The 25154-nt window shown below is 47.3% G+C and overlaps 1 protein-coding gene across 1 annotated transcript in view; it reads left to right on the forward strand.

Moving 5' to 3' along the window:
- The first annotated feature begins 502 nt into the window (after positions 1-502).
- Positions 503-25154, forward strand: part of LOC308555150 (uncharacterized protein C16orf96) — a 36921-nt gene continuing 12269 nt past the window's right edge. The window contains exons 1-9 of the mRNA XM_081133071.1: positions 503-1081; positions 14349-14453; positions 15672-15752; positions 15964-16050; positions 16159-17665; positions 19361-19446; positions 19796-19906; positions 23007-23081; positions 23473-23637. Of these exons, the coding sequence (XP_080989197.1) occupies positions 662-1081; positions 14349-14453; positions 15672-15752; positions 15964-16050; positions 16159-17665; positions 19361-19446; positions 19796-19906; positions 23007-23081; positions 23473-23637 (2637 nt within the window). The 5' untranslated portion in view covers positions 503-661. The remainder of the gene's footprint in view (positions 1082-14348; positions 14454-15671; positions 15753-15963; positions 16051-16158; positions 17666-19360; positions 19447-19795; positions 19907-23006; positions 23082-23472; positions 23638-25154) is intronic.

The following is a 25154-nucleotide window of genomic DNA, read 5'->3' on the forward strand; positions in this document are numbered from 1 at the left end:
CTCAGATTCTGTTCCTGAAACCGGGGCTTCCCTAACTCAAGAACTCTGTCTCCTGTTCCGATCCTAGAGACTTTCCAGGAGCAAGCTGGCTCTCCGTCACCTTCCTGGCATGCTTCTTTTTTTCTCCTCACCTGAGGATATTTATTCCATTGATGTGAGAGAGACATGTCGACTGGTTGCCTCCTGCACGTGCCCAACTAGGGGCAGGGAGCGAACCTGCAACCCAGGTACAAGCCCTCAACTAGAATCGAACCCGCGGCCCTTTGGTTCATGGGCAGGCATTCCAACCACTGAGCCCCACGGGCCAGGGCACGGCATGCTTTTTGGAAAGGGTCATGGGCTCCTACATAATGAAAGGGCTTGCACTGAAAGGCCGGCCGTTTGTTGAAACGTCCCTCAGCTGTTCCCAGGCACCCACTCTGCCCGCTCCCCCCTCGGAAGCGCGCCCACTGCCGCGTTCTTTGGTACCCTAGCAACCACACACTCCCTCGGAGCTCTGGCCAGGACAGGGGCCATTTTCTCCCGGGCTGCTGTGACTTACAGCCCCTCTGGGTCTCTGAGCATTTGTTCGTGCAGTTCCTGGGCCCACTGAAAGCCACCACCTGTCCCCGGGGACGCCCAGAACCCCAGCTCGGCCCCCCCCCCCCCCCCCCCCGGCAGAATGAGCTTCTCGCTCACCTTCTCCGAGCTGGTCAACATTGCCATCCCGCAGTGCGGGGTGGTGAACTTCCAGGCCCTGCACCTCCTGCTCCATGGCATCCTGGAGCACATCCACATGGCTGAGCTCAAGAAGGTCCTCTCGGGGGACGAAGACTTCCTCCAGTCCTCGCAGGCTGTGTTCATGCCCCGGGAGGGAGATGCTCAGCCCATCCTCAACCCCATGAAGAGGCTGAATAACGTCTTCGACCACATGGTGAACCGCGTGGACAAGATAGAGAGCCAGCTGGCCGTGCTGCAGGAGCTGCCCTCCACCTCCATGCTGCTGGAGGCCAGCCAAGGCGCCGGCCAGCCTGCCCAGGAACTGTGGCAGCTCATAAAGCTCCGCAAGATGGTGGAGGGCCACGAAGAAGCCATAGAAAAGGTAACCCACCTGGCCTCCAGAAGCTTCTTGCCCTCTCGCTCTCCTCTCAGGCCCCCTATTCCCTGGGTCCCCTTTGGAGTCAGGTAGAACCAAAGCTCCAAGCTTGTCATCAAGTGTTAAGGAAAGAAGCGGGACACAAAGACCACATATTGTGTGATTCCGTTTATATGAAATGTCCAGAATGGGCAAATCCACAGAGACAGAAAGCAGATTGGTGGTTACCAGGGCTGGACAGAGGGCGGAATGGAGAGAGACTGCTTATTGGTTACAGGATCTCCTTTTGGGGTGACGGAAATGTTTTGGCACTAGAGGGAGGGCAGCGATTGCACTGTGAATGCACTAAATGCCACTGAATTATTCTTTTAAAATAGTTCATTGTATGTTATGTGAATCTCACCTCAGTAAAAAATAATAATAATTGAGGATGTCCGCTGAGGGAGGCCCCATGGTAGTCATGCTGAAAAGGAGGTCATGTTCCAGCAAGGGCGGCAGACAGAAAGCAAGCGAATAGAAATCTTCAGGAACTAGCCATGCGACATGCGGGAAAGAGAATTATCCCTACTTTATAGGTGAGAAACTGACACTCAGAAATGTTCATTAATTTGCTGATGGTACTGTAGCCAGTGACAGCAGAGCAGGAGAGGAGCGGAGGCCTCTGACCCAGGGCCTGCTTGGACCATGTGATCTCCTGCCTCCCCACTCAGCACATCGTTGTCCATCAGGGCCTGCAGTGTCGGGGAAGACTTTGCATCTTGGGGAATGAATACCCTGCCCTCTCTCCTGTCATTTTCCCACTGGCTCACCTGGAGGGCGGAGGTATGATGGGCACAGTGCCTGTGGTAACCACCAGGGCACTGAGTGCATGGCGGGGGATGGAAGATCATGTGCAGGGGCTGAGAGAAAACATCCGCCTCACGGAGGGGCCACTCTGAGGCACGTGCCATAGAGAGAACTGGGAACGGAGCTTTGGGGGAAGAGAGCCAGGTTTGAGGCAGGTTGAGAAGGTTCTGGAAAGGTGGATAGACGTTCAACAGACAGAGATTGGAAGGGGTCCTTTCTAGAGGAGCAAGTGGTAGGAGCCAGCACAGGGCACACTTGAGGCATAAGGGACAGTCATCTTGGCTGATCCCCAGAGGAGGGTCATGAACAAGGAGCTGGAAGGCGGGCTAGGGCCCTACCTTGGGGGGCCTCAGGTTCCAGGAGAAGCACTTGTTCTTATTCAGAGGGTAGATCGTGGGAGGGCCTGGATGTGAGCTAAGCCACCCTAAAGAAGGCTGGTCTGGCCTCAGGGGAGAGAGGTCAGCAAAGGAGGCAGGACCAGTGGTTGGGAGGCCAAAAGCCAAGACGTCCTGGCCAGAGAGTAAGGCAAGCATGTCAGGTGTGGTGGGCACAGAAAGGAAGTGCTCATCATTTTCCAGGTAAGCTAGATACTTATGTCTGTTAGCTCCTTTAATCTTTTTTCTTTTAATTCTCACCCGAGGAGTGGGGATACTTTTCCCCCCACTGATTTTAGAGAGAGTGGAATGCGGGGGGGGAGAGAAACATTGACTTGACAAAGACACATTGATTGGCTGCCTCCCACACGCACCCCAACGGGAGGCTGGGCTTGGACATGTAACCAAGGTATGCGCCCTTAACCAGGAATCGAACCTGCGACCCTCCAGTGTGCAGGCCGATGCTCTTACCACTGAGCCATACCAGCCAGGACAGCTCCTTTACTCTTCACAGCAACTCTGTGAGGCAGGTGCTATTATTATCCAGGATTTACAGATTAGGAAATTGAGGCACAGAGAGGTTAAGGAACCCATTCGATGTCACAGTGTTAGAAAATGGGGACTTGGCCAGTCTTGGGCCGAGCGGGTTAGTGAAAGGCCTAGCTATGTGGGGCGCTGAGCATGCTGCCATTTGCTAACTGGAAAGGGTGGGGAGATGGAGATGGTTTCTTCCTCCCAGGATTGTTGCAAAGTTAAAACTAAACGAGATAATGCATGGGAAGTGCTTAGCACAAAGCTCCACATATTCTAGGTGCCCAGTCAGTGATCACTATTATTCAGAGATTTGAACTGAGCAGGGAAACTGAGCTCGATTGGGAACTCAGCAAAGTCAGGCACCCAGAGCCCTGGGAGAACATGCCTGGTGACTGTGGGAGATGAGAGAGTCCAGCCTGGCCAAGGTGGGCTGATGCCAGGCGAGAGGGGCAAATTGACAACATGGATGAACTATAAGTGCTAAGTGGAAGTGGACAGGCACAAAGACCACATATTGCATGATTATATAAAACGTATGGACATAGAGATAGAAAGTGGATTAGAGGTTGCCAGGGGCTGGGGAAGGTGTGGGCAGTGGGAGTGACTGCTGATGGATCTAGGGTTTCTTTGGGGGTAATGAAAATGTTCTACATAGAGGTGAATGATCGCAAACCTTGTGAATGTAGTAAATGCCACTAAATTGTTCACTTTAATATTGTTATGTGTACTTTATCACACACACGCACACAAAACAGAGATTAGCAGAATCAATCTTAAAAAAGAAATATTGTGCCTATATGCTGTCTACAAGAGACACATCTTAGGATTCAAGGACATAAATGAGGTTGAGAGTAAAAGGATGGAAAAAGATATTCCATGTAAGCAATAACCAGAGGAGAGCTGGAGTGACTAAGCTATCAGACAAGATAGACTTTAAGACAAAAATTGTTATAAAGACAAAGAAGGCTGCATGCGTGGCTGAGGGCAGGTTATGGAGGGCCTCGGCAGCTGGAGAGGTAGACACACTGCAGAGCAGCCTGCACCCTGCCTACCTTTATGATGAAGGCTTCTAGAATGTGTGAGTGCCCAGGATGACCCAACCAGCTCAAAAAAGCGGCAGATGGACAGGTTCAGACCTGGGTGTGCAGTCCTCAGAGGGCTGTTTGTGCACTTAGGAATGTCCCTGCTGTTAGAGAATGCTGCCTTGTTGGGAGCCTGATGGGAATTGCTAGGGTTGCCACAATGTCCCATCATAGGGGGTTGCCGTGGTAGCTGGTTCTAGGATGGTGCAAGTTACTTAGCTAAGTGTTTGCACCCACCTGCCAGTCAGGCCGGCAGTCAAAGTGCCATGTTGATGGCAGGGATCACCTTGCCTTCCCCCCTTCTGCCCTCTTTCTCTCAGCTGGCTGGGTTAGTGTCCTTTGCCTCCCTTATGGGCACCCGTCAAGTGGCATAGGCCCTAGCACCCCCCCCATATAGGGTGAATGGTGCCTGGGACACTAGGGCAGGCACCAAGGAGGCTTCTTGAGAGATTTGGGAGGACCCACAGGCATGGCCTGAGGGCTGGTGCCCTCGGGTCAGGTCACAGCCAGATGTGGGGGCTTGGGCCTTGCAGAAAGTTGTTATTAAGCAGCCAGATTGCAAGGTTTCTCTTCCTCGGCAATACTGACATTTGGCCCAGATAATTTTTTGTGGTGGAGACTGTCCTGTGCACTGTGGGATGTTAAGCAGCATCCCTAGCCTCTACCCACTAGGTGCCAGGAGCTCTCCATCGTTGTGACAACCCAAAATGTCTCCAGATGTTGCCAAATGCCCGCTGGAGCCAAATCACCGCTGTTGAGAATTGCCGAGTTGGAAAACCTGGGCTCCCCTGCTGGAAAACCTGGGCTCCCCTGCTGGCTGTGTGCTTGTCTATGTATAACCTCCCTGTCCTGCTCTAGAACCAACCCCTCTTGGGGACCTTTCCCAGAATTGCAGGTTCCCAGGCCCCACCTGCATCTTCCAGGCAGTGAGTTTTAGAAAGCTGTGTTTGTAAGTCCCTGTCTGTCTCCTTGAGGCCTCAGTTATCTCGTCTGTGATGATAAACCCTGGCTGCTGTCCTCACAGGAAAAAATGGGGGACCACGTCAGCTATTTGGCATTAAGATTGTTCTGGCTAACCCTGTTTCCATAAATAAAGTCATGGATCCCATTACGGGATTGCAACAACCTGCTGTTGCTTTTTTTAATTTCAAAACTCCCTTCCCATTTTACTCCCTGTTATGCAAGGTGCCGAGGTCCAAGAAAACCTCTGCATACTGTTTGTGGATTCCAAAGAAATAACCTGGAGGACTGGCTGTGAAAGACATGGGTTTATTAGGACTTACCTGATCACTGGTGGCAGCCGACAGGTGAAACTGTCCCACCAAGTCCCATCTGGCCTGTAGAAGAGCCGCACTGGGGGTGGCTGGCGGGTGCTATTATTTTACCACCACTCAGATTTTCCCAGCATAGGGTTTTATCGAGTACAGAAAACAGGAAAACAGCGTGCAAGGGGAGGGAGATGTGCCAGTGCTCAAGCTGTGAGAGATCAAAGCACAAGCTGTAGCCCTAGCCGGTTTTGCTCAGTGGTTAGAGCGTTGGTCCACGGACTGAAAGGTCCCAGGTTCAATTCTGGCCAAGGGCACATACCTCAGTTGTAGGCTCCATCCCCAGCCCTGGTCAAGGTGTGTGCAGGAGGCAACCAATTGATGTGTCTCTCACATCAATGTTTCTCTCTCTCTCTCTCTCTCTTCCCCCCCCTTCCACTCTCTCTGAAAAGCAATGGAAAAAATATCCTTGGGTGAGGATTTAAAAACACACAACACAAGCTGTTTACAATCGAGGCTCACATCTAGAAGCAGTTTCTCTTTGGCCTCTCTTAGAGTTGCTGGCCAGGGTCTCACATCCCGCTTACAGATGGCCTTCGCTAGTATTCCCACAGGGTGGGAGGAGGAGCTGGAGCATGGGAAGGGGCCCATGCTCCCATTTATCATACACTCCCCCAACCCAAAACTCTTACTGTATATCCCACAATTAAAATGATTTTAAATTTATATTGATTTTTGAGAATTTCGTAACAAAGTTTAAGGACATGGAAGACATTTGGGGTATTTAGAGACTCGGGGTTGAAGTTGCTGCAGAATAGTAATGACTTTCATAGGTTGGCAGCACCCTTCCCAGTGTCCCAGGAAGTGCTGTTGCATTCCTAGGTCTGTCTAGAAGGGAAGAGGTGTTAACATTCCCATTTCCCAACGCTCTGGCTGCTGTGGCAACAGAGATCAGGCTAGCTGGTTGTCCAAGGGAGTGTTTGCCTTGAATCCCCTTATTGCTCCCTTCTAGGCCTCTTCTAAGCACTGGGTCCCCAACCTGAATCTACATTCTGAAAGCCCTCTTCAGAGAGACAGAGAGTGAGGGAGACAGAGTGAACACAAATCTGACAAGCCCAGCTGCTAGTGCCTGCAGGGGGTTCCACAGGCCTTGGGGTCCACTTCCAGTAAGGGCAGCTTCCTAGGCTTGCTTCCCCTGAACATGGATCATTCCAAACCCTAATTGTCATCTGAGGGGCCATGTGGGCCCTTGCAGGTTATTGTCACAGCAACGTAGTCCAGACCTTGGCCTTCCCCAGCGCCCCTCTGTTGGCTGTGGCTAGAACAGCACCTGGTGTTCAGAGCCAAGACTCAAACTATAAGAGATAGTTTATTTATAAAGTCATAGAGGTAAAGGAAGTAGTTAGGAAACAAGTTACAGAGGCAAAGAAGGGGTCCTTGGAGCTTAGGAGAAAGAGAGGCAAACATCCCTGGGGGAAAGGTGGGGAGAAGGGGGACAGTAGAGAAAAGGAGAGGGCATGCTCCCGGGAGAGGGAGCTGGGTCCTCCATCCTAAGCCCTTAGGATGAGGGGTTTTAAGGGCGGTCCCAGGGGAGGATCTCAATAGAATATTCATCAGCTGTCCAGGTGTGTCCTTTCAGGGTCAGGGTCAGTCTCCACTGATTGGTCGGCACCGGGGCGGGGTCATTAGTCAATGCAGCTGGTCCTGATGTCAGTCATGGATCGCTTGTCTGGTTTTGCTGCTTGTCTGGGCCTGGAGCTGAAACGTGACTGAGGCCCAGATGTATTTGATGTGAATCAGAATCTCATTGTCCTGGGGGCTTGATGCTTAAGGGCTATTCTCCGGCCCCCTTTGTTTGTTCCCCCTCTAAGGGGGTCTAACCCGAAAAACATGCCAGGGGAGGAAAGGTCAGGGGAGGGTTCTAAACACGCGACCAGTGGTATGGAAGGTCAGGGGGTCTAAACTGCATGACCAGCGATACCCTAGGGAAGGGGAAACGTCACCCTGGGGCAAGGTCCTTGTTTTCATAGTTTTCCCCCTCGTTAGGCGCCAGAGGCTTTCCACCCTGGGGACCTTCTGTACCTGGCCCATGGTCCTTGCTTTGATCTTGTCTAACTGCATACCGCATCTCCATTGGCCCTTCCTCCCTAAACTGGAGTTCTGGGCATGTCCCCAGGCTTGTGAGAAGCAGGCTGGGCCTGGGGGTCTTTCCCAGAATTGTGGGTTCCCAGACCCCATCCACATGCCCCAGGCAGCGAGTTTCAGAAAGCTGTAACTGACTATCCTAGAAGAGCAGCGTCCCAGGAGAAACTGATGTTCTTCCTCTCCTGTGCAGCCCTCCCTCAGGGAGCAGCCTATGAGGTACATCGTCTTTTCTGGGTTTGACCTATCCTTGCCCGTGGAGGAGTGGAGTGGGGGGGAAATGACTCCTGCCCTGGTAATTTGGTCTTCTGGTTACCCCTGGAGAGATGGGGAGACGGAAGCATCCGTGCATAGGTGAGGGGTCTGGACCTTGCAGATTTCACTGCAAAGCATATTCCATCTACGGCAGATAGGGGTTTGTAAAACCCATCCCGTGATTCCTCCCAACAAAATCATCACTCTCATTATCACTCCGAACAAAATTAACAATAACTCCTGAATACCATCCAATAGACAGTGTTGAAATTTCCCCTAGTTGTTTCTAAAACAAGAATGCTATATTTTAAAGCTTTATTGAGGTGTATTTCACATACCAGCAAATTCATCCATTTAAAGTGTGCAGTCACATAATGTATGTCAACTAGACTGCAATAAAAAAATGAACAGTTCGGTGATTTTAGTATATTCACAGAGTTATGCAACTGTCACAGTCAATTTTAGGACATTTTTATAGCTGGAAAAGAAACCCTTTAACCATTAGCTGTCATTCTCTATTCTTGCTCCTCCTTGAGCCCCCACTTTTTCACTTACCATACTGTTCTTTGTTTGTTAAACCTCAACTGAGGATATTTTTTCCATTGATTTTTTTTTTAAGAGAGAGTGGAAGGGGGAGAGAGAGATAAAGAGAGAGAGAAACATGGATGTGAGAGAGAGACATCGATTGGCTGGCTCTCCCACACACCCTGACTGGGGTCAGGGATTGAACCTGCAACCCAGGTACGTGCCCTTGACTGGGAATCAAACCCGAGACCCTTCAGTGCACAGGCTGACACTCCATCCACTGAGCCACACGGGCCAGGGCAGTACTTTATTCTTTTTATTGCCAATTAATATTCCAACGCAGGGAATTTTGTTTATCAGTTGATGGACATTCGGCTGTTTCCACCTGTAGGCTATAATGAATAGTGCTGCTCTGAACACCGGGATACAAGTTTTTCTGTGAACATGGTTCTTAATTCTTTTCAGGTGGATACCTAGAGGCAGAATTGCTGGATCAGATGATTATGTTTCAAGTTTGGGAAACTGCTAGCCTGTTTCCCAAAGAAGCTGCATTTTACATGCCCGTCAGCAGAGTATGAGGGTTCTAATCTCTCCATATCCTCACCAACACTTCTCACTGTCTGCCTCTTTTATTATAGCCATCCTACTGAGTGTGAAGCCTATCTCATTGTGGTTTTTATTTGCATTTCCTTGGTAACTAATGATGTTGAGTATCTTTTCATGCCCATGTTAGCTATTTGTATTTCTTTGGAGAAGCGTCTATTCAGCTTATTGGGCCACTTTTAATTGGGTTGTTTTTCTTTTATTGTTGAGTTGTAAGGGTTCTTTATATATTCTGGATATGTGATGTTGGGTATATGATTTGTAAATATTTTCTATGATTCTGTGAGTTGTCTTTTCACTTTCTTTTTTTAAAAAAAATATTTTTATTGATTTTTAGAGAGAGAAGAAGGGAGAGGGAGGAAGAGGGATAGATAGAAACATCAATGAGAGAGAAACGTCATCTATCGGCTGCCTTCTACATGCCTCCTACTGGGGATCGAGCTGGCAACCTGAGCAGGTGCCCTGACCAGGGAGTTGAACCACTGACCTCTTAGTTCATGGGTCAACCATTGAGCAACACCAGCCGGTTGTCTTTTCACTTTCTTCATGGTGTCCTTTGATACACAGTTTTAAATTTTGATGAAGTTCAATTTATCTCTTTCTTTTCTCTCTTTTTTGGGGGGGAAGAAAGGGAGAAATAATTATGCCTTTGCTAATGTATCTAAGAAACCATCGCCTAACCAAGGTCACAAAGATTTACTCCGATGTTTTCTTCTACTGGAGCAAATAGTGTATAGTTTATCTCTCACATTGAAATCTATGAACCGTTATCAGTCAACTTTCGTATGTGGTGTATGGTAGGCATCCAACTTCATTCTTGCACATGTGGAGAGCCAGCTGGTCAGCACCATTCGTTGAAACTATGCTTTCCCGGTTGCTTTGTTCTGGCGCTCATGGAGAAATCAATTGACTGTAAACGTGAGGGTTTATTTCCGCACCCGCAGTTCTCTTCCATTGATCTATCTTTCCTTACGCCTGCACTGCACTGTCTTACTTACTGTAACTTTGTAGAGAGTTTTGAAATCAGGAAATGTGAGTCCCCAGTTTCATTCTTCTCTTTCAAGCTTGTTTGACGATTCTGAGACCCTTGCATTTGCATATGAATTTTAGGATCAGGTTGTCAATTTCTGCAAAAAAAGAACCAACTGACATTTTTATAGGGATTGAGCTCAATCTGTAGATCAATTTGAGAAGTCTTCCAATTCAAGAATATGGGGTGCTGTATTTATCTATCAATCAATCAGCTTTATTGAGATATAATTCACATACCATACAATTCACTCATTTAAAGAGTTTACAAATCAATGGTTTTTATCAAATTCAAATAATTGAATATATACAACCATCACCACAGTCAATTTTAGAAGATTTGCATCACCTCAAAAAGAAGCCCTATACCGTTTAGTTATCACCACTCTACTTCCTCAATCTGCACCTCACCCCTATCCATAAACAACCACTACTCTACTTCCTGTCTCTATAGATTCGCCTATTCTGGACATTTCATATAAAGGGAGTCATACGCTATGTGGTCTTTTGTGTTTGACTACTTTCACTAGTATAATGTTTCCAAGGTTCATCCTTGTAGCATCAGTACTTCATTTTTTGTTGTCGCTGAATAATATTTCGTATTGTGAGTGTATCATGTTTTATTTACCCATCTGTCAGTTAATTGACATTTGGACTATTATGAATGCAGCTGCTGTAAACGCTCATGTACAAGTTTATGGAACTATATTTTTATTTCTCTTGGATATACCACTAGGAGTGGACTTGCTGAGTCATATGGTATCTGTTTAAGCTTATGAAAAACTGCCACACTGTTTTCTCAAACAGCTGCATCATTTTACATTCCCAGCAGCAGTGTGCAAAGATTCCAGTTTCTCCACATCCTTACCAACACTTATTGTTATCTGACTTTTAATTCTAACCATTCTAGTGGATGTGAAGTGGTATCTGACTGTGATTTTGAGTTGCATTTCCCTGATTGATAATGATGTTGAGTATCTTTTCATGTGCTTATTGGCCATTTGTTCATCTTCTTTGGAGAAATGTCTATTCAGATCTTTGCCTGTTTTTAATTGGGTTATTTGTCTTATATGTTACTGGATTCAGTTTGCTAGTATTTTGTTGAGGATTTTTGCGTCCATATTCTAGTTTCTTTTTATGTCTTTGTTTGATTTTGGTATCAGGTTACTACTGGCTTCACAGAATGAGTTTGGAACTTTTTTATTTTTTGGAAAAATTTGTGAAGAATTGGTATTAATTTTCCTTTAACTATTTGATAGAAGTCAGTGGTGAAGTTATCTGAGCCTGAGCCTTTCTTTGTGCTAGTTTTTATAATTTTATTACTATTTCAACCTCATCACTTGTTTTAGGCCTTTTCAGATTATTTATTTCTTCTTGAGTCAGGTTTGGTAGTTTGTCTTTCTAGGAATTTGTCCATGTCATCCAACTTATCTAATTTGTTGCCATATAATTGTTCACAGTATTCCTTTATAATTATGCTAATTTTTTTAATCCTCACCTGAGGATATGTTCTTACTGATTTTTTGAGAGAGAGAGTGAGAGAGAGAGAGAAAAACATCGGTGTGAGAGAGAAACAGGTTGGTTCCTTCCTGTAGGTGGCCCAACCCAGGATCCAACCAAAACCTGGTTATGTGCCCTGCCTGGGAATCAAACCCGTGTCCCTTCAGTGCCCGGGATGATGCTCTAACCAAATGAGCCACATTGGCCAAGGCTATAATTGTTTTTATTTCTGTCAGGTCAATAGAAATGTTCCTCTTTCATTTAATTTTTTTTTTTTTTAATATGTCTTTATTGATTTCAGAGAGGGGAAAGGAGAGGGAAAGAGAGAGAGAAGCGTCAATGATAAGACAGTTGTCATTGATCGGCTGCCTCCTGCACACTCCCTACTGGTGACTGAGCCCGCAACCCAGGCATGTGCCCTGACCAGGAATTGAACTGTGATTTCCTGGATCCTAGGTTGATGCTCAACCACTGAGCCACACCTGGCCAGGCCCTCTTTCATTTCTAATTCTAGTAATTTGAGTCTCCTCTTTTATTCTTGGTCAATCTAGCTAAAGATTTGCTAATTTTGTTGATCTTTTCAAAGAACAGGCTTTTAGTTTCATTGATTTCCTCTATTATTTTTCTATTCTCTATTTCACCAGTTTCCACTCTAACCTTTGTTGTTTCATTTTTAACTTGCTATAGATTTAGTTTGCTGTGCTTTTTCCAGTATCTTAAGGTGGAAAGTTAGGTTGTTGATATAAGATCTTTCTTCTTTGTTAAATATAGTCACATTCAACTAAAATTTCTCTCTAAGCACAGCTTTAGCTGCATCCTATAAATTTTTGTGTTGTGTTTTAATTTTAATTCATCTCAAAGTGTTTTCTAATTTCCTTTGTGATTTTTTTTCTTTGACCCATTAGTTATTTAGGAGAATGCTGTTTAATTTCCACATATTTGTGAATTTCTAATAGTTTCTTTTGTTATTGATTTCTAATTAAATTCCACTGTAGTCAGAGAACATGTTTTATATTACTTCAGTCCTTTCTAAACTTATTGAGACTAGTTTTATGGCCTCCCATATGGTCTATCCTATAGACTGTTCTATGTGTGCTTGAGAAAAATGTGTATTCTGCCACTGTTGAGTAGACTTTTCTATAGATGTCTGTCATGTCTGATTGGTTCACAGTGTTGTTCAAATCTTCTATTTCCTTGCTGATCTGTCTAGTTGTTTTATCCATTACTGGAAATGCAGTATTGAAGTCTCCAACTATTTCTGTTGAATTGTCTATTTCTCCTTTCGGTTCTATCAGTTTTTTTCTTCATGTATTTTGGGGCTCCATTGTTAGGTGCATATATGTTTTGCTTATTATGTATTTCTGATGGATTGATCCTCTTGTCATTATAAATGTCCCTCTGTCTCTAGTAACAATTTTTGTCTTAAAATCTATTTTATATGATATTAGTATAGCCACTCTAGTTCTCTTTTGGATATTGCTTGCATGGTATATCTTTTTATATCCTTTTATTTTCCATGTATTTGCATATTTGAATCTAAAATATGTCTCTTGCCCTGCCAGCATGGCTCAGCAGTTGAGCATCGACTTATAATCCAGGAGATCATGGCTTGATTCCTGGTCAGGGCACGTGCCCTGGCTGTGAGCTCGACCCCCAGTAGGGGACATGCAGAAAGCAGCCAGTCAATGACTCTCTCATCATTGATATTTCTATCTCTCTCCCTCCCTCTCCCTTTCTCTCTCTGAACTCAATAAAGACATATTTAAAAATAAATAAGATAAAATATATCTCTTATGGACACCATGAGTTTGGATCATGTTTTCTTATCTATTTTGCCAATCTCTGCTGCTTAATGGACATTTTAATCCATTTACATTTAACATAATTATTAATAAGAAGGATTTTTGGCCCTGGCCGGTGTGGCTCAGTTGGTTGGAGTATCATCTTGTACATCAAAAGGTTATGGATTTGATCCCCAGTCAGGGCTCATGCAGGGGCCAGTCCATCAGTGTTTCTCTCTCACATCAATGTTTCTCTATCTCTCCCCGCTCCCCCCTCTCACCCTCTCTTGAAAAAAACCAATAAGCATATCCTCGGGTGAGGATTAATTTTAAAAAAATTTAAAAGAAGGACTTCTGCCATTTTACTATTTTTTATTTTTGTTAGCTAAATGCACTAGAGCAGAGGTGGGGGACGTCCGGCCCTCAGGCTGTATAATTTGGTCTGGCCCTGCAAGCGGGACTCAAAATTCAATAAATCTAGGAGCTTTTTTCATAGCTAATTTTTAAGTTGATAATTTTATATGGCCCTCAAATGATGTTATAAATATCCAAATGGCCCTTGGCAGAAAAAGGTTCCCCACCCCTACTCCAGATCCTTTATATACATTATCGCATTTTAATACCCATTTTATGATTGAAAAATCAAAAACTTAGAAAGATGTAGTAACAGCTCCAGTCAGCAGTGAAACTAGTTATGAGCCCAGCATTTCACCCATCAACTCTTGCCTGGAAGTTTCCTCACTGGTCTTGCAGCTTCCCCTGTTGTCCTGCCAGGACCAATCTACACATGCAGCCAGAAATTCCCTTTAAAAAATGTAGATCCAGCCTTGGCCAGGTGACTCAGTCCATTGGAGTGCTTACCTATGCACCAAAAGGTTATGGGTTCGATTCCCAGTCAGGGCACATGCTTGGTTTCCTGTAGAGGAGTGTACAGGAGGCAACCAACCGATGTTTCTCTCTCTCTCTCTAAAATCAATAAAAAAACATATCCTCAAATGAGGATTAAAAAGAGAAAATGTAGATCCAATTGAAAGTCCCTTGCTGCTCTCCAGCGGCTCCCACTAAAGGGCATGAGATGCTTCATGATGACTGACTTCAGGTTACTGAATACATTCAAACACAGGGTTGCCTCCTTCCCACCTAGGCTATTTGAGAGGTCAGAGCACTGTTGACTTAACTGTCATTTGCTGGCCTCTGAGTATGTTCCAGCCTAGGCCTTGGGAGAGCCAAGAGGACTTCTTGGACCATGGCAGTCATCAGAGAGCTTCCACACTGTGCTTGCCTTCTCCCTCAGCCACACTCAACTTTGTGTTTTTTCCTCCTGTCTCCCTCTTCAGTCCATGAAGACACTGCAGGATTTGCTCACCGACATTTATAAACTCAAGGTCAACACCGAAACCCTCAGGAAGAATATGGACGTACTGAAGGACAGGTGTGATAAGGTAGACCTCGAAGCTGGCCATGCTGCTTAGACCACTGGTGGTAGGGTGACAGGATAAATCTAAGAAGCCCATTCTTAGTCAAAGGACACAGCCATCGGGCAGGAGATGGGCACTGATGTGGCCCAGCCACTTAGCCCATCCCACTGAACTCTCTATGGCTTCCACCATGCTATGCTCCTCACCCTGCTGTGTTAGGACACCATTTGTAAGTGACAGAGACTTAGTTCATTCTGGCTTAGGTAAAATCAGATAACTTATTGTCTCATTAACTAAAAAGTTCAGGAATGCCTTCAGGTACAGCTAGATCTAGGTGCTCATACCACATCAATACCTCTCTCTCAGTGATGATTTTCCTCTGGGTTGGCTTCATATTGATATAGATAGGTACTCCCTAAGTCTTGGCTACTTTAGGCTTACTTAGTTCCTCCTCTACTAAGTTCCATCAACCTAGGAGAAAGAGAACACCTCTCCCTCTTCTAGAAAGCTCTGTTTACACTGAGAAGTAGAATAAACCTAGTACAGGCCTACATGCTAGCTCCCTCTGTAGCCACAAGGACATCAACCCAGGCATGTTCTAACTCTTTGCCATGATGTGGAAGGACATGGAACTTCTGAAGTGTGAGCTCATAGCTGGGGAGTCAGAACTGGGCTCAGAAGCCAGCTCTCCACACCCCCAGGCTGGTATTGTGGCCGAGGTTTTACAACTTGCCTCCAAATAACATGATTTAGTTACCATTCCCAGTGGCCAGGTCAGTGTATGCATTTAATCATCATGGCAACTGTAAGAACTTCAGTCTTGGGCTAGGTAGCTTCCATCTGAGCAGAAAGGGCACTGTTAGGAAACTATCATGAAACACTAAAAAGGACCCTTGGACAAATCTGTTTGAGAAACAGTGCCTCCTCAGCCCACCTCCTGGAGATTCTTAATGGATTTTTGCCCATTAAAGGCTCTGAGAAGTCCTATAATACAAAAACCCACTGAATGTTTCATATTGATATAGATAGGTACTCCCTAAGTCTTTTCAAGCCCAACATTTCCCAAACTTTTTTTGCCCAGGGGGCCCTTTTCTACCCCTTTCTCACTCTCTGGGAAACACTTTTTCTTCCCCCTCCAACTCTTAGTCACCTAGTGCTAAGTCCTTGTATTTGAGCAGCGGGAGAAGCAGGGCCGGGACCAGAACTTGCACGCCTGATCCACGGGTTTGGCTCCTTTGACAGATACACCTGGAAAGAATAGACAGTTTCTTTGATGACTTGAAAGGGCAGAACCGGAAGATGACTGCACTGCAACGGGATATGGTGAGGGCCTTAGCCCCATCCTCCCTCCCTGGTCCCCTGACCTCCAGGCCTAGGGGTACCGGGGACAGGGAGGGGGAAGGAGGGGAACACAATCTGGAAAGGCCCATTCGTTTGCAAGTATGGAGGGCAGTGTGGACAAGGGAGCCACCCAAGGGCATCACACCCTCCAGGTCCATGTCTCTCATTCCCAACCCCTTCCTTCACCTCTCAGGCTGTTCTCCAGAACAGGATTCTCACCATACCGAAAACTGAGGACATGGTACTCTGGAGTGGACTCCATGAAGCCTTGTTCATGTCGGTAAGTGAAGGAGAATAGAGGAGAGGGAAGTAGGTGTGAGGGAGCAGGCAGGGTAACTGCTGCGTTGGCCTGGTGCAGCCCTGGCCAGCCCAGCTCCCTTTTCCACAGGGAACTTTTCCACAGGGAGCTGCTCCAGAACACCTGGAAGATGCTGAGCTGTGGCAGGTTGCAGAGAGTCTCGCAGAGACTGACCTGCCCCAGACCACCAAGTTCCTCGAAAGTGTTGATCACAGCCAGGTCTCAGAGGCTGTCCAACTCCCCAAGTTCCTGGAGACGATGTGGCATTACCAGAAGCCAGGGCAACTACAGGAGGAGGCTGCCCAGGCAGTTCCGCTCACAGGGGCCGAGGAGTTGGACCAGCCTCAGGTGCCTGAGCCTGGGCCTGGACCTGGACCTGGACCTGGACCTGGGCCTGATTCTGTGCCGAGGCCAGAGCCTGAGTCCTTGCCTGCGACTGGGCCCATACTGGGGCCCAGCCTGACACCTGGGTTCATACTACCACCTTGGCCTCCGCTCAGGCGTAGGACTGCCGCTAAGCCTGAGGCTATGTATGGACCTGGGCCTATGTATGGACCTACACCTGCCCCCGGGCCTGGGCCTGCCCCCGGACCTGAGCCTACTCCTGGACCTGGGCCTATGTATGGACCTGGGCCTGCCCCTGGACCTGGACCTGCGTTTGGACCGGGACCTGGTCCTGCCTTCGGGCCTGGGCCCGCCCCAGGCTCTCAGCCCATACCACCAGGGTTCTGGCCTATGCTGCCGGGAGGCTGGCCTCCTTCCAGGGGCTCATTCGTACCTAGCGGTTGGCCTTTCTGGGGCCTAGATTACTTCCAGCCTGGCTCAGGCCAGTTGGGCACCCTGTATGCTCAACTTCAGCGTTTCAGGGCCCCACCAGAGCCCACAGAGCCTGTCTCAGTTTGGCCTCAGAGAGTGAGGCCACAGTATCGCCAGGCGGAGATGCAGCAGCTCCCCGCTGTCTCAGAAAGTGTGGAAGAAGGTACCTTACACCACACGGCGGACCCTCAGGACGGAGCCCCCAAGGCTGAGGCTGCCAGGGCTGAGGCCCCCAAGCCTGACGCCTCCAAAGAAGTGCTCCCTAAGGGTTCCCGGTCCGCCGTTCATAGGATAAAAACCACCGCTGCCATCGCAGCGGCTGCGGCCGCCGCCTACGCGGCCGCGGCGACCTCAGCAGCCCGGGCAGCCGAGACCGCGGCCATGGTCGTCAAAGATGCCCCCGCCACGAAACTGGCCACTGTAGCAACGACCACGGCTGCATCCGGGCCCTTAGGGGTCTTTTCAGACATTGTGGGTGCTGGGTCTTCCCGTGGGGCCAAAGAATCCGCATCCTTCAGCGATGACACCGAGATGGAAGACCTGGAGGAAATGAGCTACGAAGACTTCCTCTCCTCTTCTTACGCCGCCGCCCTGATCCCTCCCGAAGCTACCCTGTCCCAGGCCATGCTGGCTGCCAAACAGGCTGTGACCCCTGAAGACAAGAAGAAGGCTGTCAAGTATTCCATGAGCCACATAGCCCTCATGCCCATTAGACATGACTCCCTGAAAGAAGAGTTTGACCAGCTGTCAACCAACCTGCAGCAGCACCTGAATCGTCTAGGTGGGTCCAGACTGGCTCCGGGAAGGGCGGGAAGGGCTCAGGCCCTCCCCGTGGCCTTCAAGAAGCACCTCCTCTCCTTTGTTTAACTGCCCCAACAAAATCTACCTTCAACCATCTCCCATTCATTACTTTGGTGGTTAGCATTAGCCTCTTACGAGTCTAGTCTGTTATTTCCAATGAATGTACAGTGAGGTCTTGTCTTAGGAGAGAGGGGCAGTTAGAGTCTAGAGCTGGTGCTTAAGGAGGAAAATTGCATGTCAAAATCCCTCTTGAAAATCCCCCTTTCATCAGTCCATAAGACACAGTACTACTGTACAGTGTTTTGATAAGTCCAGATCCCCCAGAGTGTCCAGCAGCACTGAACAGCCCCCGGATGAAGCAGTCAGTCTGGGATTAGGGACAACTGCCTGGCACACATGGATCCTTAAAGACCACAGTCACATTCTGGGTGTCCGTGGGACCAGTAGATTTATGCTCCCATTTCGTGCCCGTGATTGGCAAATGCTCAGTGAGGGTTATGGAGAAGCGCAGTGGCCCACTCTAGTGGTTCTTAACCTGGAGCTCACCTCAGCGCCCCTGGAGGGCTTGGTGAAGCACAGACTGTGGGGCCCACCCCGAGTTTCTGACTCAGGCGATTGGGGGAGGGGGCACAAGAATGTACTTTTCTAACCCTTCCTGGGGAAATGCTGCTGCTGCTGCTGCTGCCTGGGAACCTACTCTGAGATCCAGTCCCCTGCTGTCTGTAAATCATTACCTCGCTGCTTTGCTCTCTGCCAAGTACAGTAGTTGAATCAACCTAAGTCCAACCCATGTGCGGCACCACCCCTGACGGGCGGTGCTGTTGCACAAATCTTGAAAATAAAAAGTAGAACATCACATAGTTATAAAAAACCACATTGATATCAGTGAACACTGGGGCATGGCTAAGATTCTAATAGTAATGAATTTAAATTTAAATTGTAAAGCCACAATAGCCCAAATTCTACCTCTGACTAGCTGTTATTTTTGTTAAGAAAACTATGGTTAGGTTGTAAATATAGCTTGGCTGCGACTTTTCATACATTCCTAGTTCTGTCCTCTTCATTCGTTTTCAGTCTCTCATCTGGAACTGGATATAGCAGACCTTTTTTTTTATTACTGCTTTCCTCTTTTGTTAAATCTTCCTTTTAATTTCATGGTGAATAACACACTTCTAAATAAGGTATTTCATAGTTTTGCTCAGGGTCATTTTTGGGAGGGGAGTAGATCCTGGAGAATTTTCCTAGGCTTGCTCTGTCTAATATGATAACCTGGAGAGACTTGTGGCTGTAGAGCACTTGAAAATGGGGCTAGTTCAAGTTCAGATGTGCTCTAAGTGGGAAGCACACAATGGACATTGAAGGCTTAATACAGAAACAAGAATGTAAAATATCTCATTAATCATTTTTTATTACCTATTTAAATGATACTATTTTGGATATATTGGGTTAAATAAAATATTTAATTTAATTTAATGTCACTTGCATCTTTTTAGATTTTTTAAATGTGACTACTAGAAAATTTTAAATGACCTCAAAGGCCCCCAAGCTCACAGCACAGTATCTCTCTAATGGACAGCACTGCCTCAAACATCTCATAACAGAAGCACATGGGGGTCTAAACAAAGCATCTTCCTCCATCCCATCCCCCAACAGCCACTCCCACCTTTGCTTTCAGCTCATATGGGAGTCTCTTCCAGGCTTGGGACAACAGTGGACATACTGCAAGAAAAGGTTGGCAACCTCCAGAAATCCAGGATGCAGGTCAGTGTCCCGGGCAGAAAGAGCTTTTATTAAGAAGATGATTGTACGAGACAAGTTGATGGCAGAATCTATGACCCAGAACCAGATGGAGCCTTTGTCCTCTAGCTGAAAGGAGGCCTGGGCCAGCGAGGGGCTGAGAAGGCAGCCGCAGCCCCATGAACTGCTCCAGCTGGTGCAGGGGTCCCGGTGTGTGGCCAAGTGTCCTAGGTGGTTGTTAAGATGGCAGTTTGGGGGAAAAAGTAAAGATGGCAGGTTGGAGACACACTGGTCTGGTACACTCTTCAAGCCCCATCTCGCCCATGGTGACCTCAGAAGCAGAGGCCTTGGTGTCTGTGTGTCTCCCTTTTAGGAGGAGGAGCTGGAGAGAGTTTGGGGCCACCAAATGGCTGTGATAAAGGATCACTACATCGTGCTGGACAGGGCAGTGGAAAAGATCCATATTCGCCTGGATGAGATAAAGGTTCGGAGGTCTGGGGGGTCCCAGGACCGGCAGCTGAGGGGACGATTCCTTATCGGGATATGTAGACTCTCTCCAAGGTTTCACAGGAGAAGCAGTGGAAATTTTACTGGCATTTTCTTGTGTATAAATTACACTTCAGTTAGAAACAAACAAATCCCCTCCCCACGTGCGCACACACATGTAAGCAGAAGGGCCTAGACAGTGGCCGCCTTGTTGACCGCCGGGTCACCCACCCCTAGAAGGGTGCCTGGCGCAGAGTGAAGGCCCAAAATGTGTTGAAAGAATCGAGTGATTCACAGGATTTCTTGCACCAACTGTTACATTCATAACTTTTCCCCTAAACCACCTCGTTTCTGACCAGTCAGTGCCAAGGCCTTTCTGGAACAGCAGAGTTGCTGACATGAGAAGTGTGGCGATGATACAGAACCTTTACCAGGGGCTCACTCCACCAGATTCCTTCTCCGTGAGCCGGACCTCAGGACCAGTCCAGTCTGGGACGTGTCCCAGACATTTGGAGAAGGGATCAAGGTCATTCCCAGAGTAGAAAGAGAAGAAATTCCAGACAGAACCAACTGAACTGGTTTCCTAGGGGGCTCCTGATGACCAGTCAGAGGGCTATGGGTGGGATGCGTTAGGATGCAGGGGGCAAAAGGGGGAGGCCCCACACAGGGCAACTCAGACAGAAAAAAAACTCGTACCCGGGGAGCCATTTCCCAGCCTAAGTGCAGGTGGGAGGGAGAGCTTCTGGACTGCGTGTGGACGGAGAAGTCTAGGGTAATCAGACCTTATGAGTACCAAGAACAGGAATAACGTCATCTCCTGACAACTCTGGGCCTTCTTTTTTTTTCTTTTCCTTTTTTTTAAAAAAAACATCAATATGAGAGAGACATATTGGTCAGTTGCCTCCCTCACGTGCCTCGATCTGGGCCAGGGATCAAACCTGTAACCCAGGTATGTGCCCTTGACTGGGAATCCAACCCGCGACCCCTTGGTACGTGGGCACTGGTTCAAGGAGGCTGCGCTGCCATGTCCTAGGGATCTGTTAATACATTGGGGCCCTTCCTCAATGGAGATGAGCCAGTTCATTTAACATGTCTGATGTGTACCCAGCACCATGGCCTGCCCTGCTCAGGGGAGGAAGGGTCACGGTATCTGTCTCCAACTAGTCATCACTGGTTGAGAGAAACTCGAGAGGATGAGGCCGGACCAAACAGCGCCAAATGGAGCGAGGCAGCCTCTGTCTTGACTTCCTTCCTGTCCTTTGTGCCAACAAGAAAGAATTAATTGCTTAAAAAGGTTAACCCTAGAATGACCTGTAAGAACAGGGCTTTGTATACAATACATGTTTCATTAAATGTCTTTTTTTTTTTAACCCTCACCTGAGGATATTTTTTCCATTGCTTTTCAGAGAGAGTAGAAGGGAGAGAGAGAGAGAAAGAAACATGGATGTGAGAGAGACACATTGATTGGTTGCCTCTTGCACACATGCCCCGACCAGCCTGCAACCGAAGTACGTGCCCTTGGATGGAATCGAACCCAGGACCCTTCAGTCCGCAGGCCAACGCTCTAACCACTGAGCAAAACCGGTCAGGGCTCATTAAATATGTCCTAAGTGAACATGTGCGAGAAATCAGCAGCCCCCATTCAGCCCTTCTGGTAGAGAAATGCGGGCTTGCAGGCACATCTGGAACAGGTGTTACTGCTTTACCTGGATGGGGGTGAGAAAATGTTATGAGCATAACAGGTGATGCAAAAAACCCTCTTACTCATTCGTTGAGTCATTCAGCCAATGTTCCTGAGCCTTTGCTCTGCACCAGGTGCCCTTCTAGGGCCTGGTGACACAGCGGTCAATAAGACAGACACCGTCTAGGCTCTTGGGAGTAAGCAGTGGTATTTGTGTTTTTAATCAAAGCATAATTTATGCACAGTAAAATGCCCAGGTTTTAAGTATACAAGGTAGATTAATTTTTGCCTATTTACACACCCATGTCACCACTACCCAAATCAAGAGGGAAACGTATCCATTACCTTAAAGTTTGTCTCTTGGAGTGTCTCCCGCTAAGAATGCAGCAGGGTTTCTTTTTGACTCTATGGAAAACATTACTTTCCCTTTGCAAGTGGATGCGATGGAGTTCTGCATTAATTAGAATTAGGTTCAACTTCCAATAACATAAACCCCCAAATAACTGGCTGAAACAAGGTAACTCAGGAAAACAAGAAAGTCAGAAATGATTGGTCTAGAGCTGGTCTAGAATTCCATAGTGACTTCCATTCACAAGGTCACCTCAAGCTCCAAGCTGCCTGCTGGAACTCTAGATATTAACTCTGCATTCAAGCCAGCAGCAAGAAGACACCTGCCCACTTCCATTTTTTACCCCAGTGGTCACACCGAGCTATAAGGGAGGCTGTGAAATGTAGTCATGATTCTGGGAGGTCAGATGCCAGCTAAAAGTTAGAGGTTCTGTTGCTAAGGGTGAGAGGAAGGCCAGATGAAGGGAGACATAGAAGAGTGTTTTCTGATTTGGAGGAAAAGTGACCTCACCCTCTGGGGACATGGCCCAGTGGGTGTGAGGTTCTTCCCAATCAGGTTAGCTGCTGCACCCTCATAGAGAGAGTTCAGTAAGTAGGCAGAGGGCAGAACTAATGGAGAGAATTGGTTCTATGTGGAGTCATGGAGAAGGGAAACAAGGATTTTCCTTTGACAATGGGGTACATTGTGTGACATGTAAGTGCTTGGCAGATGAATAGACTGCAGTTCTTACTGGGACCTCATTACAGATCAGAAGAGATGAACTTGCCTTAAACATCTAAGGAGCCAAAGCACTGATTTATGCTTTCCTTCTTCAGGTCTGCCTCCCTGTGCAGCAAAGTTGGCATGTCCACCTCCAAGAGGACAGCTTTTCTCCAGTCCCACGTTTCTTCCCTTCTAATCTGGGCACTAGGAGCCCAGGAGCCCAAGCTTTCCCATGTGCCCCCCCTACCTGCTGTCCACCTGGCCTCATGGTCCCTTCCTAGCACACAGCAAGGGTGGAGGTGAGAGGTGGGTATTATCCTCAGAGCTCCCAAGGATGGCTGACATGCCCTTTGCTTCTGCTCTTAGAATCTCCAGTCTCAAATAAAAAACCTAGAAATGCACAAGGCAGACAAAAATATGATGGAGCAGGAGTTGAAAGAGGTGAGTGAGCAGATTCCTCTCCCCGTCCTGCTCCCCCATCCTGAGCCCTGGCTCTCCCACCCGGGGAAATGGAATCATCCCGCCAAGACAAAACCTGGCAGAGACTTCAGAGTCTCCCTCCATCAACTCCTATTTTCAATGCCTTAGGGTTAGTGACAATTTGTTATGTGAACTGAAAAATCATGCACCAACTTCTCTGTCATAGGAAGACCTTGGGTTAGATCTGATGATTGTCTTTGAGCCAGCATAGACCCTAGGGTTGAATTTAAGCCAAGGCTAGATGTCCAGGGTACCAAACTTGAAAAACTTGACCAAAGTGGTCTGATCTCCCCCAGCTTCCCCTTGCTCCCACCCCAGCAGCTCTGCCTCCCTGAGTCCCTTCTCTCTCTAGAAAGCTGACAGGAGCATCCTGGCAGGCAAGGCAAGCCGGATTGACCTGGAGACAGTGGCAGTGGAGCTGAACGAGATGATCCAGAGCATGCTATTAAGGATCGTGGCCCAAGAGGATGACTGGAAGAAGGCTGTGGAGCAGCTCAGCAAGGACCTGGGCACCAAGGTGAGTTTTCCTGTATTAGTTATCACTTGCTGTGGTGTAACAAATTACCCCAGAATTCAACAGCTAAACCAACACACATTTAGTTTTTGAAGGTCAAGAATTTGGGAGCAGCTGCCCAGCTAGTGTTGCTCAGTGGTTGCCCCATGAATCAATAGGTCACTGATTCGATTACTGGTCAGGGCACATGCCTGGGTTTCGGGCTCGATCCCTAATAGGGGGGTATGCAGGAGGCAGCCGATCGATGTTTCTCTCTCATCAAGTTTCTATCTCTCTATCCCTTTCTCTTCTCCTCTCTTTAAAATCAATAAAAACATATTTTTAAAAATAAAAGAATTTGGGAGTAACTTACCTGGGTGGCTCAGGGTCTCCCATGAGGTTGCCATCATCTGGAGGTTGACTGGGCTGGAGGAGCCACTTGCAAGAAAGAGCCTTCACATGGCTGTGGGCAAGACTCCTCCCTTCCTCACCACACCTACTCCTTCTTAGGGCTGCCCTAGCGGCCTCACAACATTGCAGCAGACTTCCCCCGGAACAAGTGACCCAGGAGAGCAAGACAGATGTAGATTCTACATTTATCAGCTAGAAATCTATACAGAGCTTTCTTTCGTCAACTTGAGCTGATTACCCTGAAATATGGTTCTTTCAGGGAAGACAGAAAAAATGATGAATTATTTCCTTTAATGACCAGTTTTCAGGGTAAGATATTGATGGAAATGCCCACATCCAAAACATGGTGGCAAATGAGAGTTTACATTTTTATTTTTTTATTTCTTTTTCATGCCACTATGAATCGTGGATTTTTATATATTCAATTCACTCAGTCAATTAAGTTATTATTTATTTTGTCACTCACATGGTCTCATCTGTGGCCTGTGAGCTGGCTTCTGAGCCCTTTGACTTGATCCTCTGTCATCAGATAACTGTCTTGTTTTCTTAAATGACAAGAAGTTCCAGGCTTTTTGTCAACATTCCCTTCCTCAGACCTAAGTCAGCCATACCTGTATGGAGTCCTGGTTCCTTTTAGTGGGGATCGGTGTTTAGAGACCAAAATCTGGGCACTGGAAGGAACACTTTAAAAATTCAGAAGTCCCACTGTGGAAAACAGTCTGGCAGTTTTTCAAAAAGTTAGACACAGAATTACCATACCACTCACCATGTCCACTCCTAGGTATCTACCCAAGAGAAATGAAAACTTATATCTATGTAAAAACTTGTACGAGAATGTCATAACAGCATTAGTCATAATAGCTAAAAAATAGAAAAACCCAAATGGCCATCAACGAATGAATAGATAAACTAAACGTAGTCTAGCCATAAAATCAAATATTATTCAGCCAACCTGGCCGGTGTTGCTCAGTGGTTGCGCATCGACCTATGCACCAAGAGGGCACTGGTTTGATTCCAGGTCAGGGCACATGCTTGGGTTGCGGGCTGTATCCCTAGTAGAGGGCGTGCAGGAAGCAGCCAACGGTGATGTTTCTCTCTCATTGATGTTTCTGTCTCTCTCCCTCTCCCTT

Source organism: Miniopterus schreibersii (assembly GCF_964146895.1).
Source record: "Miniopterus schreibersii genome assembly, chromosome: 3".
In the NCBI taxonomy this organism is placed as follows: Eukaryota; Metazoa; Chordata; class Mammalia; order Chiroptera; family Miniopteridae; genus Miniopterus; species Miniopterus schreibersii.